The following is a 20,130-nucleotide window of genomic DNA, read 5'->3' on the forward strand; positions in this document are numbered from 1 at the left end:
TGCTGTTCATCTACAGAAATGTAATCTACTTTCAAACATTAAAAGACTTTAGAGGTCCATTTAAACATGGCGGCCAGGCCGAGGCGGCACAGGAAGTGGCTGCTTCCGCAAAAATAAAACATCAACACGTTCATTAAAACTCAGGACAGAAAAGGGCCGAGACGTCCCACACTGAGACGTCCCACCTTGAGATGTCCCACCTGGAGACGTCCCACCTTGAGACGTCCCACCTTGAGACGTCCCACCTTGAGACGTCCCACATTGAGATGTCCCACATTGAGACGTCCCACATTGAGACGTCCCACATTGAGATGTCCCACCTTGAGACGTCCCACATTGAGACGTCCCACCTTGAGATGTCCCACCTTGAGATGTCCCACCTGGAGACGTCCCACCTTGAGACGTCCCACCTTGAGACGTCCCACCTTGAGATGTCCCACATTGAGACGTCCCACATTGAGATGTCCAACATTGAGACGTCCCACATTGAGACGTCCCACATTGAGATGTCCCACCTTGAGACGTCCCACATTGAGACGTCCCACATTGAGACGTCCCACCTTGAGACGTCCCACATTGAGATGTCCCACATTGAGATGTCCCACCTTGAGACGTCCCACATTGAGATGTCCCACATTGAGATGTCCACAGTTTCCAAAATTTCCCGTCCGCGTCAACTGACGCTGAACTCCTGAAGGTTTTTTTTCTAATTGAAAGGTTTAGCGAGCTTTAGGACCCAAACGGTTCAGCAGATAATTTACTGGATCAGGACTGTTCAGGGTCAGGACTGTGGTCGATCTAGCCTGGGAAAAACCCTGATGAACTTTCGGCAAATTTGAGATTTGCTCTGCAAGTCAGACTGGCCAAGAGCCCATTCAAGCCCATTTCCAATGTTCATGGTCAGGACTATGGTCGGTCTTCAGAGGATCTTTTCAGACCCTGAATGCTCAGATCTGGAAAATAAAAGCCTGCTCCTTTGGCAGGTTACTATATCTCTTCAAACTAAGGTCTGAAACTGATGGTTTTGTGGGTCCTGGAAGCAGCACTAGAGGAATTTGTTGGAGTCAGACAGGAAGTGAAAAGAGCACAAAATCAAAGACCGCTTCTGTAGTTTCCCTCCACCAGCTTGTCTTTGAGGAGGACTACGATGGGCTGATCCATCATTGGAGGGTTCAGACAAGTAACATTCAGAGTTTGAAGGGTTTCTGAGTGACGGTCCGGCACAGGACATCGGCATTGGTACAAAAAAGGTAGAAAATGGCAAAGTGGTGCCCCGTGTGAGGCTTTTGGTTATGAGGTAGGTTAGCTTGACCAGCAGCAGGAGGCTATCGGCTGCCTGTAGCTCAGGCGTTTGGCGTTGAGCCCGAGGTAGCTCTCTTTGGAGGCGAAGAGTTTGGTGGAGGAGGTAGAAGGAAGGCAAGAAAAGGAAAGAAGGAAGGAAGGAAGGAGGGAGAACGACCAGCCGAGTGTCACAGTCCTCTACATCCTGAGTTGAGGCGATCTCGGTGAGACAAACAAACACTAAAAGGCTAAAGCAGTGCAGAGGAGAATCCTCTACAGACACCAGCTGACCAGAGAAATATTAAATCCCTTTGGCTCTGCAGTCTCTGGTCAGACTGGTGGAAGGCCTCGTCGTCTTAGAAAACTCGGCACCGACGGTGACAAACTCAAAACTGAAGACAAACTGAAGACAAAAGGTTTTGGTTTCAACAGAAAGCATCCAGACCACCACCACAACGGTGACGTTAGCATCTGAAACCACACGGGAACTGGCCAGAGTCATGTGATCACGGCTTTAAAATAACTTTCTTTAAGCAGCAGTAATACCGATAAAGATTACGTTTTCAGGCCAAATACGCACACAAATCTGCCCTAATTTCTTGGCAGAAAACAGACAATCTAGCACATTGTTTCTCAAACTTTTAAAATTATTGTTCCCCCTTTGAACTGTTTTTTATATCCCCTGACCTCTGAAGTCTCTATAAGAGGAACCATACAGCGCTGGCAGTGATAGGTTCACTAAACAACTATAACTAAAAACATTTAAATGCTATATTTCAAATGTTTAGAATGCATCACTTAATTCATTCATTATTATTGCATAATTATTTTAGCAATTATGCATGACATATTTTTTAATGAGCATTTTTGTGTAAAAACTTCACGTACCCCCTGCAGTACTCCAAAGTACCTCTAGGGGTACAGGAACCCCATTTGAGAAACACTGCTCTAGCACATTGTTTCTGCAGCCTGCCGAGTCAAACAGACTGTTTGAGTCATTAGCTTTTTAAATCACCTGCTAAATTAGCTAGTAACTTCACAACATTACCACCAGAGGTATTGGTGTTGGCTTGTGTCAATTCAAAGCCCTGCATGTGATCAACGGCTTCTGACAAACGTGTGTTCATAATTCAGCTTTGGTTTCAGTCTGAAGACCTAATCACGGTGAAGGGTAGGTTCCCTTGTGGCGTCAGATGCTCTCTGGATGTTCCTCACACATCATCTCAAAAGTCTCAAAGATAAAAACTGTAATCTCAGTCATTCATAAAGGCTGAAGTGGCTGTAAGGCTGTCGGGATGAGAGGACGCAACTCAGGCTGGAGTTCAGGAGGAAGAGGAGGAGGAAGAATGTGGTGTGTTATCCGGTGCCTGTGCCGGGCTGGATGGGTAGAGTCGGTTCAACCATGACCATCACTGGAGGAGGGGCGGAGTCACATCTCTGTGGGCAGAGCAGACAGCAACACGGTTAGAGGAGTCATTTTATTACTATGATTACAGTATGTGTTTAGGGACAGGAGAGACTTTATTAGATTAATATTGACCTAAAACTCTTGTGTGGACGGAGATTGTTTGTGTGAGTGTGTGTGTCTGTGTGTGTGTGTCTGTGTGTGTGTCTGTGTCTGTGTCTGTGTGTGTGTGTGTGTGTGTGTGTGTGTTACCTGGCTCAGCTCGATGCTCTCAGGTGTGCGACCTTTAGCACCTGTGACATCATTCAGGGTGGGCGGAGTCTCCCAGCTTGCTGTCTTCCTGCAGAAGAGACTGAACCAGAACAGAACAGGGAGGAGGATTATGTTGAGTAGGATTGGGGATCATTTGTTTATTTGTGACTGATACCGTTGCTAAAATGATTCTTGTAGAACACTAACGCAAAGAATCTGTCGGCTAATTGATCAGTTGATTTAATGGACAGATCTATAAGATGATAACTGAGGCAGTACATATCTAAGTCCTCCTGTGACACGCTAAGTCCTCCTGTGACACGCTAAGTCCTCCTGTGACACGTTAAGGCCTCCTGTGACACGATAAGTCCTCCTGTGACACGCTAAGTCCTCCTGTGACACGTTAAGGCCTCCTGTGACACGATAAGTCCTCCTGTGACACGTTAAGGCCTCCTGTGACACGATAAGTCCTCCTGTGACACGCTAAGGCCTCCTGTGACACGCTAAGGCCTCCTGTGACACAAACTAAGCGGTATGCTCTCTCTTTTATACCTCAGGCTATCAGACAGCACAACAAGCACTTTAAATATACATTTTTATAATTTCTGTACTGTATTATCTTTTTATGGTCATTAAGGCGGGTATGAGCACTGTAATACCCATTTCAATGGATGAAATAAACTTGACATGACTTGATCTTGATCTTGGAAACACGTCATTCAGCATGAAACAACTCCTAAAACATAACTAAATAAATCCCATTGAACCACAGGGTTGGGTATCATTGTTTGTTGTGCTAAAACAATTTGTTGTTCCATCATTTGGTGAAATATTGTTATTATTTTGAGAAGCAGGTACTGTGATTTTCAGATTATATTTTGTGTTGTTTTATATTGTTCCAGCTAAATTCAAATGGCCCAACGTCTGAATGAATGTTTGACTAAACTTGACACTAAAGACCAGCTAACAGACTGATCCCTTTTTTTTAAATATTTCATTCAGAACAAACATCTTTTAAACTTAATTCTGTCTGTACTCGCTCAGTGTAACATATGCATTTATAGCAACCAAATGCAACATGTTCTCACTCCCATCGCGTAAAAGAAGGTGCCTTTGGCGTTGTTATTGACACTAAAAGTCTCCTTTAGCGTCATATAACGTGCTTTATCTAAACGTGCTAGGTCAGGACTATTGGCGTCACTTTTGATGCAGTTATGTTAAGGACAAGGTCGTGGGTGGGCTTTCGATTCCGGTTAGGTTTAGGAAACGTGACATGATCCCCGGTCTCCTGGGTGAAAGTCCTGTGTTGTTTGACCCGTCCATCCCCCCGACCAACCTCCCTCTGCGGATTTTCAGGCTTTCATACTACTCTCTACTGTAGTCTCTCTTAATGCTAAGTCATCTTCAAACCCCGTGTAGCTGCTGCTCTCCCCGGTACGTTCTACAAACACACTGAAGGGCGCCTTTTGCGTCAGTTCAGACGCTGACAGCCACTGTCCAAACGTCCATGTTTCTGTACCGTAACCCTGATGAGGAAGGTGTTACCTGCGTGTGTAGCCCAGAAGCATGATGATGATGATGATAATGATGGAGACAAAGGGTTACCTGTGTCTGTAGCCCAGCAGCATGATGATGATGATGATGATGGAGACAAAGGGTTACCTGCGTCTGTAGCCCAGCAGGATGAAGAGCAGGCAGCAGAGGATGCAGGCCAAGCCGCTGTGAATGCCGACCAGCAGAGTCGACATGGAGCTGTGAGACTGATTGCAGTTACAGCTCGGACCGGCTGGCAGGGGAAACAGAGACAAGGTTAGGAAGGAAGGAAGGAAGGTTGGGAGGAAGGAAGGAAGGAAGGAAGGAAGGAAGGAAGGAAGGAAGGAAGGTCGGGAGGAAGGAAGGAAGGAAGGAAGGAAGGAAGGAAGGAAGGAAGGAAGGAGGGGAGGAAGGTTGGGAGGAAGGAAGGTCGGGAGGAAGGAAGGAAGGTCGGGAGGAAGGAAGGAAGGAAGGAAGGAGAGAAGGAAGGAAGGAAGGAAGGAAGGAGAGAAGGAAGGAAGGAAGGAAGGTTGGGAGGAAGGAAGGAAGGTCGGGAGGAAGGAAGAAAGGAAGGAAGGAAGGAGAGAAGGAAGGAAGGAAGGAGAGAAGGAAGGAAGGAAGGAAGGTCGGGAGGAAGGAAGGAAGGAAGGTCGGAAGGTCGGAAGGAAGGTCGGAAGGAAGGAAGGAAGGTCGGAAGGAAGGAAGGAGATGTTGAGGCTTGTACCTGTGGCAACGTTTCCTCCCTCAGACAGAGACACGAGGCGCCGGTTGGATGGTCCGTCTCCGTTCCCGTTAAACGCCAACAGCCTGATCTCGTAAACTGCTGCCGGCTCTGCAGGACGGAAACACACCAGTCAAACAAAGTGACAAATAAGTGGCTGTAAACAGGTGTACTGTGTCTTTAACTGACCCAGGTGTGAGATAGACAGGTGTACTGTGTCTTTAACTGACCCAGGTGTGAGATAGACAGGTGTACTGTGTCTTTAACTGACCCAGGTGTGAGATAGACAGGTGTACTGTGTCTTTAACTGACCCAGGTGTGAGATAGACAGGTGTACTGTGTCTTTAACTGACCCAGGTGTGAGATAGACAGGTGTACTGTGTCTTTAACTGACCCAGGTGTGAGATAGACAGGTGTACTGTGTCTTTAACTGACCCAGGTGTGAGATAGACAGGTGTACTGTGTCTTTAACTGACCCAGGTGTGAGATAGACAGGTGTACTGTGTCTTTAACTGACCCAGGTGTGAGATAGACAGGTGTACTGTGTCTTTAACTGACTCAGGTGTGAGATAGACAAGTGTACTGTGTCTTTAACTGACCCAGGTGTGAGATAGACAGGTGTACTGTGTCTTTAACTGACCCAGGTGTGAGATAGACAGGTGTACTGTGTCTTTAACTGACCCAGGTGTGAGATAGACAGGTGTACTGTGTCTTTAACTGACCCAGGTGTGAGATAGACAGGTGTACTGTGTCTTTAACTGACCCAGGTGTGAGATAGACAGGTGTACTGTGTCTTTAACTGACCCAGGTGTGAGATAGACAGGTGTACTGTGTCTTTAACTGACCCAGGTGTGAGATAGACAGGTGTACTGTGTCTTTAACTGACCCAGGTGAGAGATAGACAGGTGTACTGTGTCTTTAACTGACCCAGGTGTGAGATAGACAGGTGTACTGTGTCTTTAACTGACCCAGGTGTGAGAAAGACAGGTGTACTGTGTCTTTAACTGACCCAGGTGTGAGATAGACAGGTGTACTGTGTCTTTAACTGACCCAGGTGAGAGATAGACAGGTGTACTGTGTCTTTAACTGACCCAGGTGTGAGATGGTGTGGGTGTTGATGTGAGCGGGGAAGGTCTCCTGCCCCTGGATGTCTGGGTTGGAGACCCCGTGGTACTCCAGTCTGAAGCCCTCCATCTTCCCCGGCTTACTGGGCAGCTCCCAGTACACCTGCATGGACGTCTGGTTCAGGACCTTAGTGAAGAAACTGGGAGGACTGGGAACTGTGCGACACAGAGACAGACAGCGGTTACATAAACGTTTAAGGTGGACAGTGTTTAAAGGGTAACTTTATTTCTTTTTCAACCTGGACTCTATTTTCCCATCTCTTCGAAGTGTCTGATGGGAACAACTAACTTTAAAACTGGTCCAGTATTAAACAACAAACAAGCTGCAATGTAACGCTAACCCTTACCCACTAGAATGCTGATCGGGCCACATTTTTCTGTCCGAGCCCGACCCGAGCCCGACCCAGTTAAAATCTCATGTTGTTCTTATCCTAATGACACATGTACGTTTGTTTGTGTGGAAAGCTTTTATTATAGCAACTGTAGGAAGGCATTCAAAAATGTCAACAGATGAGGCATCAGATCACACGGGGCAACAAGCTCACGTTAACACAGGCACGCACAAGAGGCCCAATCATATCGCCAATTGAAATTAAATTAAGATAGGCTTGATGTGACCGAGCACGACCCGAACCCGAACATAATTTCTAAATATCTGTCCGAACCCGGCCCGGCCCGTCGGGTACCGTTGCCACCTTGCCCCCCCCCCTCTCCCGTCCTCAATAACAACAGACACAGAAATGGAACATCCTAAGGAAAGCTCATTGTGGGACTGGCTCTAGTGGCTGTAATTCTGGACCAAGGCTGAATTTAGGGAAAGAGACTTCAGATACAGTATTAGGGGACCACTAAGGTCTATATAAAAGAGACTTCAGATACAGTATTAGGGGACCACTAAGGTCTATATAAAGAGACTTCAGATACAGTATTAGGGGACCACTAAGGCCTATATAAAAGAGACTTCAGATACAGTATTAGGGGACCACTAAGGTCTATATAAAAGAGACTTCAGATACAGTATTAGGGGACCACTAAGGTCTATATAAAGAGACTTCAGATACAGTATTAGGGGACCACTAAGGCCTATATAAAAGAGACTTCAGATACAGTATTAGGAGACCACTAAGGTCTATATAAAGAGACTTCAGATACAGTATTAGGGGACCACTAAGGCCTATATAAAAGAGACTTCAGATACAGTATTAGGGGACCACTAAGGCCTATATAAAGAGACTTCAGATACAGTATTAGGGGACCACTAAGGTCTATATAAAAGCATCCAAAAAGTAGCATGTCATGGGACCTTTAAGGTGGACTGTGTTTAAGGTGGACTGTGTTTAACGTACCGCCCCCCTGCGTGGTGGCTGTGATGGTGGTGGACTGCTGGCTTCCTCCCAGAGCAGAGTAGGCCTTCAGGTAGATGGAGTAGGTGGTGGCAGCCTCCAGGTTGTTGAACTCATGTGTGAAGGTGCTCTTACTGACAGCTTCCTGCAGCTCCGCACTGTCCGGCTCTGCAGAGGTGAGAGGTCAGAGAGGGAACAACACACAGAGGTCAGAGGTCAGAGTTTCTCTGATTGAACACAAAAGTCTCTTTAGGAAAAAAGTCTCCAGTCAGTCCCTCATCTAAATCAGGGGGGTCAAACTCAGTTTCCCAGAGGGCCAGACTGGAAAATGAGAATCACATCGAGCCAGACATGTAGACATTATTGTCGTGTGTTTATTTAAGAGAAAAAGTCAAATATTTTGACTGTATTATTGCATGTCTCATATACTGTAGTCTTCTCACTCACATTTTGGCCCTCATAAAGCCCCAAAAAAGTTCCTCAGCCAGCAACAAATACGTTGTGAAAAGCGCCAAAAAAGTTGGAAAAAGGCCGAAAAAAAGAACCAAAATTGTCTGAAAAAGTGACAAAAACATCAGGAAGTGACAAAAACACCGTAAAAAGCCACCAAAAACTTCCGAAAAAGTGGCAAAACATTGAGTAAAGCATCCGAAACATTAAAACAAAGTGACAAGCAACAAAAACTAGGTGAGCCTAGATTTATTATTAGCCGGATCAAAACCTGCAAGGGGACGGATTTGGCCCCCGGGCCCCGAGTTTGACACGTGTGATCTAAGTCAGTGGTTTTCAACCTTTTTTCAAGCCACGGCACATTTTTTACATAAAACTGCGGCACACCACCAACCAAAAACTTTACAAAATGACACATTGTAGCCTAACAAGATCAGACTCTGCATTTTTCCTTTTTTAAAATGTATCCATGGCTGTTGCAGGCTTACATCGATGATCTCAGCCCTACTGCTTACATCGATGATCTCGGCCCTACTGCTTATGTCGATGATCTCGGCCCTACTGCTTATGTCGATGATCTCGGCCCTACTGCTTACATCGATGATCTCGGCCCTACTGCTTACATCGATGATCTCGGCCCTACATCGATGATCTCGGCCCTACGTCGATGATCTCGGCCCTACTGCTTATGTCGATGATCTCGGCCCTACTGCTTACATCAGTGATCTCAGCCCTACTGCTTACATCAATGATCTCGGCCCTACTGCTTACATCAATGATCTCGGCCCTACTGCTACATCAATGATCTCGGCCCTACATCGATGATCTCGGCCCTACATCGATGATCTCGGCCCTACTGCGTACATCCTGTCACTGCCACCAGGGGGCAGTAATCCTATTGTCTTAAATAATCAACAAGGTCATTACTGCACTATACTGCCACCTACTGACACAGAACAGTATTTCATTTCTCTGCCAGTCATCATATTGCAGGCACAGATGAGCAACAATGGCAAATTATTTGCAGTAACTCAATAAAAGAATTTGTTGGACCAAGTAAGTAAAATCGGATAATTTCCCACGGCACACAGGACGATCTCTCATGCACACTAGTGTGCCGTGGCACAGTGGTTGAAATCACTGGTCTAAGTCATTGAGATCATCAGTATCTACGTATATTTACATGTATATACTGTAAGTCTCCGGTCGGTCCCTTACCCCCCAGGCGTCTGACGTGCAGCACGTATCCGATGATCTGCTGGCTGGCGCTGTCTGTTGGCTGGTCCCAGGTCAGCTGCAGGCTGCTGGCGCTGAGCGCTGCGGCCTGCAGGCCGGCGGGGGCCTCGGGCAGCACGGGCCCCTGGCTGATGGCGAGGCGGGCGCTGGCCTGGTTGGTGCCGGCACTGTTCTCGGCGATGCACTGATAGATGGCCTCGTCCTCCGGGGTGATCCGCGTGATGGCCAGAGTCCTGCAGACAGAAGGGATAGAAACCAGATCACAGGGTTAGAGAGAGAAAGAGAGAGGGAGGGAGAGACAGACAGAGAGAGAGACAGAGAGAGAGAGAGAGACAGAAAGAGAGAGAGTATTTCACGTGTTTCCGTTGGTGAGTTTAGTATTATATTATATAGCATATATATAGAGCGAGAGTATTACAGTATTATATAGTATATATATATATATATATATATATATTTAGAGAGAGAGAGAGAGATAGTATTATATCGTGTATATAGTGTATATAGTATATATAGTCTTCTCACGTGTTTCCGTTGGTGAGTTTAGTATTATAATATTATATAGTATATATATATATATAGAGAGAGAGAGAGAGTATTACAGTATTATATAGTATATATAGTCTTCTCACGTGTTTCCGTTGGTGAGTTTAGTATTATAATATTATATAGTATATATATATATATATATATATATATATATATATATATATTTAGAGAGAGAGAGAGAGATAGTATTATATCGTGTATATAGTGTATATAGTATATATAGTCTTCTCACGTGTTTCCGTTGGTGAGTTTAGTATTATAATATTATATAGTATATATATATATATATAGAGAGAGAGAGTATTACAGTATTATATAGTATATATAGTCTTCTCACGTGTTTCCGTTGGTGAGTTTAGTATTATAATATTATATAGTATATATATATATATAGAGAGAGAGAGTATTACAGTATTATATAGTATATATAGTCTTCTCACGTGTTTCCGTTGGTGAGTTTGAGGTTGCTGCTCGGCGTCAGCAGCTTCCCGTTCTTCAGCCAGATGAGGTGAGGCTCTGGGGCGCCGGACGCCGTGCAGCTGAAGACTGCACTGCCCCCTGCTGGCCTGGAGATGGACTGAGGCCACTGCACGAAGCCTGGAGGGGCTGAGGAAGAGGAGGAAGAAGAGGAGGAGGAGAAGGAGGAGGAAGAAGAGGAGGAAGAGGGGGGGAGGAGGAGGAGGAGGAGGAGGAAGAGGAGGAGGAGGAGGACAAACAGCACAAGAAGACAGTTGATAGATGCAATCCCAAAGAGAAGACGAGAAGCTTGTAAAACACCAAAGGTCTCAGAGAGGATGTAGAAACCATGTGGAGACAGTGAAGGCAGCATGGTTCCAGATGTAATCAGATTACTCTGGCTGGGACAGTGGCTCCATGGTCTGAGATCTCAGAGGAGGAGGAAGAGGAGGAAGAGGAGGCACGGACACTTTCAATCATTTCATGATCAAGAAATAAACATGTCTTATATGGCGTCTCCTCGCTGGAACTGGGAGTGTTTCTGACTGTCTGGAAGGTCTGGCAGACGTGTATCAGACTGGAAACCAACCTCAAAGAGCGGCGACAGCGAGGTTTGAGTTTGTCTGTGAGTAAATGCTGCAGCAGTCAACTTCCCGTGTCTCGCTTTTCTTTGAGAGCAGAGAGAGGAGACAAACCACAGCTAACTGCATCTGGCCTAAAAAAGTACCAGCAACATTTCAATGTGTCAAATACTTTGAAAAAAGTATATTGTTATTATTATTATTACTATTATTATTATTATTATTATTATTATTATTATTATTAATATATATATATATATATATATATATATAAATGTACTTTATTTTCGTACAATGAATAAATCATCATTGATGGCATTCGAGCATATGCGTTGCGGATGTTTAAATTTGCGTTCTGAATTGTTTACTACGTCTAATTATTTGGATTTGGCATTAGAAGTAACCAGACTTCATCTGTAAGCAACACTAACGTTAAAGTGAAAAATGAAACGAATGTGAGCAGGACTCGGAGCTTGAACTGGACATTTAGTTCTGTGTGGTCTAATAGAACTCCTACCTGATGTCATCACTGGTCTCATCTCTACCTGATGTCATCACTGGTCTCATCTCTACCTGATGTCATCACTGGTCTCATCTCTACCTGATGTCATCACTGGTCTCATCTCTACCTGATGTCATCACTGGTCTCATCTCTACCTGATGTCATCACTGGTCTCATCTCTACCTGATGTCATCACTGGTCTCATCTCTACCTGATGTCATCACTGGTATCATCTCTACCTGATGTCATCACTGGTATCATCTCTACCTGATGTCATCACTGGTCTCATCTCTACCTGATGTCATCACTGGTCTCATCTCTACCTGACGTCATCACTGGTCTCATCTCTACCTGACGTCATCACTGGTCTCATCTCTACCTGATGTCATCACTGGTATCATCTCTACCTGATGTCATCACTGGTCTCATCTCTACCTGATGTCATCACTGGTCTCATCTCTACCTGATGTCATCACTGGTCTCATCTCTACCTGATGTCATCACTGGTCTCATCTCTACCTGATGTCATCCCTGGTCTCATCTCTACCTGATGTCATCACTGGTCTCATCTCTACCTGACATGTCTCAAGCCTCCAAGCCCAGACGTCCCACTTTAATCCTACCTGCAGCCTCTCACCATCCACTTATTTAACTGCTGTCACATCCCTTAACATGTCATCTCCTTTTCCCTCTTTCTTTTTCTATTTTAGCCCCGACAACTCACTACTCCTACGCACCTGCTCACTCGGCGCTCACCCGCTCCCCCCTCCCTCTTCTATGTCAACATTCTACGTCAACATTCTATGTCAACATTCTATCCTATCCTACTCTATCCTGTTAGTCCTCTCAAATGTTATATAATAACATTGAGGAAATGCAGAAATGATTTAGAAACGCACAACAGCAGCTACATATAGAAAATACCAAAAAAATAATTAATTTTTCTTTTTTTTTACCATCGCTTTGGCGCCCCCCATGGTGCTATATATATATATATATATATATATATATATATATATATATATATGTATATATATTTATTTACATTCTCCTTCAGCTGAACAGAGTGTGTCCTTTATCTTTCTCTGAGTGAACTTGAACGTGTCTCTTTGTGTTTGAACGCCACTCTGACCTCTGACCCCTCTCCTCCAGCTGCTGTCTCGCCCGTCTCCACGGTAACACTGAGACCTCGAATAACCTGCTGAAGCCCCGCCCCCCCTCTGCTCTCAGAGGGGTCAGAGGTCAGAGGGGAGGGGGGCATCAATCAATAAGAGAGGGGGGGGGGGGTTCGTAGAGAAATGAAGTTGATTTCTGGAGAGATGACGACCTTTCACACACTCTATAACGCAAGTTCAAGAGCTAAACACACACACACAGACACACACACACACACACACACACACACACACACACAGAGACACAGAGAGACACACACACACACACACACACACACACACACACACACACACACACACACACACACACATACAGAGACACAGAGAGACACACACACACACACACACACACACACACACACACACACACACACACACACACACACACACACACACACACACACACACACACACACACACACACACACACACACACACACAGAGACACAGTGAAATGACAATAAAACCTCTCATGTCTGAAGTATCAACACTTCTTGATTTATAATAATATCATCTAACAACATCATGGCGTTAGAGAAACATGCTGCACTCAGCCTCATGTTGCTCTCACACTAGTTAATGTTCACTCTATTATCCTGTAACAAACATATTAACTCCAGGAAAATATATAAGATGAACTAGTACTAGTAACTATTAGTACACGTTTATGACTGTAAAAAGGCAAGAAAAAGGTGACAACAATTTAGAATAGAAACAAACTAGAAGAATACAATCTCTCCTATTCGTATCATTGATTATTTGTTGTCTTAACGTCATCAGTTAAATGATTCTGTAAAATAATCTGAATCTGTTCCAGCGATCTTTAAAACATTTTAATCTTTCTTATTTTGTCCTTTTTTATTAAAGTTAAAAGTCTTCTGAGTCCAGGAACCTGAGCATCAGTTGACTTGTTATTTCTGTTCACATCTGACAAGATTATCCGTGTGTGAAATATTTAAATGTTTATGAATATTTATGAATATTTAAATATTCGTGCGACAGACGGAGTTTCAGAATAAAGTCCTCATTGTGAAGTGGAACTCTTCACATGCTAATAATTATTCTAATGAAGTGTGGGAAACACACACACACACACACACACACACACACACACACACACACACACACACACACACACAGAGCCTGCAGTGACCTTTGACCCCGCCCGTCTGCAGCGGCAGGAGGCGAAACAAACGCACCCAGAAACAGAGAGTGTGTGTTTGTTTGCAGGGAGATTCTCCACTCTGTGTGTTTGTGTCAGTTGATCTCTTCTAAACTCACCAGAAGTTAGCGTTAGGTAACGCCTCATTTGCATATGTAAACATCAGATTTCAAACAGATAATAATTGTCTCAATGTCAGTAATCAGCTGGGGACGTTTCACACTGAGATCTGTTTCTGTTTTCAGACTCTGAGCCAGATATATATCTTCTTCTCCTCTGTGTTTTGGCTCTTTGTTCAGAGATCATTCATAAAAACATGGACCCTGATCAGCTGCAGTGTCTCCCCTTAAACCATTTTAATATTTCATTTCAGAGATCAGGGGTCTAGATTCAGAGTCCTGGACCCCCCAGGGGAGATCTGACCCTGACCTTGAACCTGACCCTGAGGAAGAGGAGAGGAAGAGGGGGATGGTCTGCTGCTGCAGGCAGCTGATGGAGGTCAGAGGTCATTCTCATTATTCCGATCTCTGAACAGAGCAGAGCTGCAGCGACCGAGGCACAACAAGAAGACCAGCGAGTTAAAACGACGTTTTTATCAATGGAGTCTGGTGGCTGTGCAGAGACCAGAACTCCACTCACAGAAGGGACGATTCTCCTCAGGAAATCAAACCAGACACACGTGTGTTTAAAACAGTTTGCTCGATGCAGAAGGTCCAGGGTTCGAGTCCGACCTGTGATGGTTTTCCTGCATGTCTTTCCCCCCTCTCTCCCTTTTCATATCTCAGCTTTCCTGTCCAATAATGACAGAAAATGCCCAAAAATTAAAAAAGATATGAAAGAGGAGAGAGAGGGGTCAGATTCAAGCCCTGGGCCTCTGTGTCAAGGACCAAACCTCCACATATGGGCGCGCGCTCCACCAACTGAGCTACCCAGGCGCCCACTCACTTTGGTGTTTTAAAGGGTTGAAGAAACTACAACACTTCCTGCACACATATTTCACGATAAAGCCTCCGAAGGCTAACACACTAACTGGTTTCTGTCCATTCAGCCTCTTCATCTCATGTTAAACACAAATTTACAATTTCTTTCATTCTGTTTCTGTATTTATTTGTTATTCTTATGTTCCTATATTTAATCTGTGTGTTTGTGTAAGTGATTCTGATTCTGGGCTTTCTGTGTCTTTGTCCTGAGAGCAGACCCCCCCTCCCCCACAGATCTGCCTACTGAGGGTCAGGGGTCGGGGGGTTGAAGAGCAGCAAACTTAGCTGAATGTGTTTCAGACAGACAGACAGACACACACACACACACACACACACACACACACACACACACACACACAGACACACACACACACACACACACACACACACACACACACACACACACACACACACACACACACACACACACACACACACACACACACACACACTTCATGTGTGTTTACACACTCAAATTCAAGTTACCTTTTTTAAAGTAACCTTTTTACAGTTTTTCCCTCATTAATTATGAGGTTTAAATACTTACATTTGGTGACTTTTTATGCACTAATTTGTGCTGAATGAGCTGGTATCTTAATGAGCAGACTTTTTGATGCACCGAAAGAATATCATGTACACACACACACACACACATAAACACACACAGACAGACAGACAGACAGACAGACAGACACACACACACACACACACACACACACACACACACACACACACACACACACACACACACACACACACAAAATGTTTACCTTATTTATGATATTTGCATTGATGAACTTGTGTAACGGTGCTGTACCTTGTACTACGAGGCGTCCCAGCGCCGTTCTCCTGGATCTACTTCCTGGTCTGTTGGCTGAACAAACGTAAACTCCTGAATGCTGCAGCGTGGCGTCTGAGATCATCAGGTTTCCTGTTCCCAGCACGGCGATCCCCTCCACGCCGATGGACCGCCCGTCTGGAACACATTAGGAGCCGTTCTTTCACCCCGTAGTCACCAAGTAAATACTGGACCCAGTCATCAACCAGCCACATTTCTCCAGAACATTCTGACACTAACATGTTATCTTTCAGACGGACACATCAGGAGGAAATGACCTTTGTTCCAGACCAGTTTCTGACTCTGGAACAAACTCTTACAGACACAGAGAAGCTAACGGTAGCTTAGGTCCACCAACGCCCCAACAGAACTAATGTTCAACTACCTCAACAAAACTAGGGATGCACCAAATCCAGGTTTTTGGGTTTGGGCTGAATCCTGAACCCCCTGGTTGAGGTTCTGCTGAGTCCTGAACCCCCTGGTTGAGATTCTGCTGAATCCTGAACCCCCTGGTTGAGGTTCTGCTGAGTCCTCGTCCCGTCCTCAGTCCATGAACACAGTCAACACATTAATGAAGTAAACAGTGACTGTCCTTCCTTTGCCGTACCTGAAGTTGCTGCATTCTGGCTGCTGTCTGTAGATTCCTTCATGCTCAGCTCGTATTCTTCCAGATGTTTCATACCAGATGTTGTAACAGCGGTGATGTTGTGTATTGTTTAGGGTCCTCGCCACCACCAGACTAATCAGCATTGCAGATTGAACATGTAGCTGGACTTGAATGGCCTTCTTTTGACTGAAAGTACTGCCAAACAACACTTTTTCTGCTCACCAGTTCCATTTCCACTTCCTCTCAGCCTGCTGCATTGAAGCTCCACCTACGTAAACACCTTCCTGTAATCAACGGCGCCGTCATCACGGCGACCAGCGTAGCGCGGAGTGACAGCGTAGGGTTCAGCAGAAACCCAACCCCGTCAAAAAGCCCAATATTCAGCCCAATCAGAAGCCCAATCCTGGATTCAGGGCATCCCTGAACAGAACTAAAGTTCAACTAACTGAACAGAAGTAATTGTTTGCTATAAAATAAAGCCAATGTTCCTGATGATAAATATGGCTTTCAGCTGATGTGTAAATATCTGATTTTAGCTAAAGAAAACAATAAGTTATACAAATATGACTTTTCATTATCCACACAACGTTCAAACGAGGCCACAGCTGTTTAGAAGACAGGAAGTGTGGACCGTTTGATACCGTTAATAAACTTTAGATAGAGTCTTTGAAGATGGTTACCAAGGCGACTCCAGGACACGATGGGGCGGGGGTTTCCCGTGGCGATGCACTCCAAGATGGCTGTCTGGTGGATGTTGATGGTGAGGTTCTGCGGGCCGGACAGGATGACGGGTTCTCGGTATGTCCGGGATCCTGCAACTGGACCAGAACCACAAAAACCCAGCGTCAGCAACACAGAGAGACTAACTAAGTACATTTACTCCAGTACTGTCTGTACTTGAGTCCAAATGTTGAGACGTCGGGTTGGTGTGTCAGAGCCTTGAGACGGCCTGATAACTTCTGCAGTTCTTTGTTGTGTTGATGGAGCACAGGCCTGATAGAACCAAACTCCATCCAGAAAACAAGCATTTTATAAGTTGTTTGCTTGTCGTCTTGCGAACAGTACAAGTATTCAGATCTTTTACTCCAGTACTGTACTTCAGTACCAAATGTTGAGGTACTTGTACTTTACTTGAGTCTTTTCTCTTCATGCCACTTTCTACTTCTACTCCGCTACATTTCAGAGAGAAATATTGGACTTTTTACTCCTCTACATTCTTCTGTTACAGCTTTAGTTACTAGTTACTTTAGTTACTCCTCTACATTCATCTGTTCCAGCTTTAGTTACTAGTTACTTTAGTTACTTTAGTTACTCCTCTACATTCAGTCTGTTGCAGCTTTAGTTACTAGTTACTTTAGTTACTCCGCTACATTCATCTGTTCCAGCTTTAGTTACTAGTTACTTTAGTTACTCCGCTACATTCATCTGTTCCAGCTTTAGTTACTAGTTACTTTAGTTACTCCTCTACATTCATCTGTTCTAGCTTTAGTTACTAGTTACTTTAGTTACTCCTCTACATTCATCTGACAGCTTTAGTTACTAGTTACTTTAGTTACTCCTCTACATTCATCTGTTCTAGCTTTAGTTACTAGTTACTTTAGTTACTCCACTACATTCATCTGTTACAGCTTTAGTTACTAGTTACTTTAGTTACTCCTCTACATTCATCTGACAGCTTTAGTTACTAGTTACTAAATACTTGTTCCAGCACTGGCGTTTCTTACCGGTGACGGAGAGCGTTGCCTCCCGGCTGTACCGAGTGTTGGCGATGTTGGAGGCGACGCAGCGGAACAAACCGCTGTCTGTCTTCCGGACGGCGGTGATCTGCAGCACGCCATTAGGCAGCAGCGTGTACCTGAACAACAAGTACACGTTAACAAAGTCCTCTTCAAATATTGAAGAAGTCAGTGGGGAACAGTACAACTTAAAGTACACGTTATATATACGTTCAAACGACCTAAGGGTAAACATACCTGGGGTCTTCGGTGCTCAGCAGGAGTCGGTCTCTCTGCCAGGTGATGTTTGCTTCTGGGATTCCGTTTACCTGACAGGTGAGTCTGGCCACGCCCCCTTCATCCACTGTGACGGACTCTGGGTGGGACAGGAACTTAGGGAGGGCTGGGGGAGGGGGGGCAGACTGATGAGTAATGCTGGGTGGGATCGCCACTTTACTTTTTTAATATATTCTATAAATATTTGATTTTATAGAATATTTGATTTATAGTTCCTCTATTTAGAAAGAAATTATCTGTTTCAACTTTCATGTCTCTTCAGTTTGTTAGCATGTTGTTAACATGTTGTTAGCGTGTTGTTAGCATGTTGTTAACATGTTGTTAGCGTGTTGTTAGCGTGTTGTTAGCGTGTTGTATGCATGTTGTAAGCATGTTGTTAGCATGTTGTTAAAGTGTTGTAAGTGTGTTGTTAGCATGTTGTTAGAGTGTTGTAAGTGTGTTGTTAGCATGTTGTTAGAGTGTTGTTAGCATGTTGTTAGAGTGTTGTTAGCATGTTGTTAGAGTGTTGTAAGTGTGTTGTTAGCATGTTGTTAGAGTGTTGTTAGCATGTTGTTAGAGTGTTGTTAGAATGTTGTTAGAGTGTTGTTAGCATGTTGTTAGAGTGTTGTTAGCATGTTAGTGTGTTGTTATCATGTTGTAGGCACGTTGTTATCGTGTTGTTAGCATGTTGTTATCGTGTTGTTAGCATGTTGTTAGAGTGTTGTTAGCATGTTGTTAGAGTGTTGTTAGCATGTTAGTGTGTTCTTATCGTGTTGTAGGCACGTTGTTAGAGTGTTGTTAGCGTGTTGTTAGCGTGTTGTTAGCGTGTTGTTAGCGTGTTGTTAGCGTGTTGTTAGCATGTTGTTAGAGTGTTGTAAGTGTGTTGTTAGCGTGTTGTTAGCGTGTTGTTAGCGTGTTGTTATCGTGTTGTTAGCATGTTGTTAGAGTGTTGTTAGCATGTTGTTAGAGTGTTGTTAGCATGTTAGTGTGTTCTTATCGTGTTGTAGGCACGTTGTTAGAGTGTTGTTAGCGTGTTGTTAGCGTGTTGTTAGCGTGTTGTAGGCACGTTGTTAGCGTGTTGTTAGCATGTTGTTAGAGTGTTGTAAGTGTGTTGTTAGCGTGTTGTTAGCGTGTTGTTAGCGTGTTGTTAGCGTGTTGTTAGCGTGTTGTAGGCACGTTGTTAGCGTGTTGTTAGCATGTTGTTAGAGTGTTGTAAGTGTGTTGTTAGCGTGTTGTTAGCATGTTGTTAGAGTGTTGTAAGTGTGTTGTTAGCGTGTTGTTAGCGTGTTGTAGGCACGTTGTTAGCGTGTTGTTAGCGTGTTGTTAGCGTGTAGCTGTGACTCACATGCGATCTGTACGCGGGCTTTGCGGCTGACGAGGCGTCCGTAGCGGTTCTGCGCGGCGCAGTCGTACTCGCCGGCGTCCGTCTCGTTGCTGTCGCGTCTCTTGGAAAAGTTCCTGATGAGCAGCGTTCCATTGGCCAACACCGTCGTCATGGTGCCCGTTGGCACGGGGACGCCGTTCCGTCTCCAGGTGATGGAAATCGGCCCCTCCCCCTCCACCTGGCAGTCCAGCAGCAGGGGGCGGTCCCTCGCCGCGATGACATCACCAGGCTCTCTGAGGAAGGCAAGCTCCGAGGCTCCGCCCACACCTGGGGGGAGAGACATCAGTGTTTACACCTGGACACGGTTTTACCTGACAGCCACAAGTTCAGTTACATCCGCTGTAACGTCGTCTGAAAGTCCTGTTTTCAATGACTGGCTCAACGGGACAAAGCTGAACGTGAACTTAAGCGACAATAACATAACCCTCCTGTTGTTTTTAAAGTTTCTATATCAGAAATATGGGTTTCTTTCAACCAAATTTTCCAAAAATAACATGGATGGTTCCATTCAACACTCTTCACCAGTTAAATTACAGATCAGTTCACTACTTGTATTGAAT

General features: G+C 44.7%; 1 protein-coding gene across 1 annotated transcript; it reads right to left on the reverse strand.

Annotated features, from left to right (window-relative positions):
• Nucleotides 1–2,637: 2,637 nt before the first annotated feature.
• LOC144513401 (immunoglobulin superfamily DCC subclass member 3) lies at nucleotides 2,638–19,853 on the reverse strand. Its single transcript, XM_078244467.1, has 13 exons — nucleotides 19,532–19,853; nucleotides 18,169–18,313; nucleotides 17,920–18,050; nucleotides 16,876–17,013; nucleotides 15,568–15,726; nucleotides 10,335–10,500; nucleotides 9,328–9,578; nucleotides 7,663–7,827; nucleotides 6,284–6,472; nucleotides 5,196–5,303; nucleotides 4,601–4,724; nucleotides 2,939–3,038; nucleotides 2,638–2,718 (listed from the first exon to the last, which is right to left on the reverse strand). Exons 1-13 carry the CDS (start codon nucleotides 19,851–19,853, stop codon nucleotides 2,638–2,640), a joined length of 2,079 nt encoding a protein of 692 aa, XP_078100593.1.
• Nucleotides 19,854–20,130: the final 277 nt, after the last annotated feature.

This window comes from Sander vitreus, unplaced genomic scaffold, assembly GCF_031162955.1.
Source record: "Sander vitreus isolate 19-12246 unplaced genomic scaffold, sanVit1 ctg243_0, whole genome shotgun sequence".
Taxonomy (NCBI): Eukaryota; Metazoa; Chordata; class Actinopteri; order Perciformes; family Percidae; genus Sander; species Sander vitreus.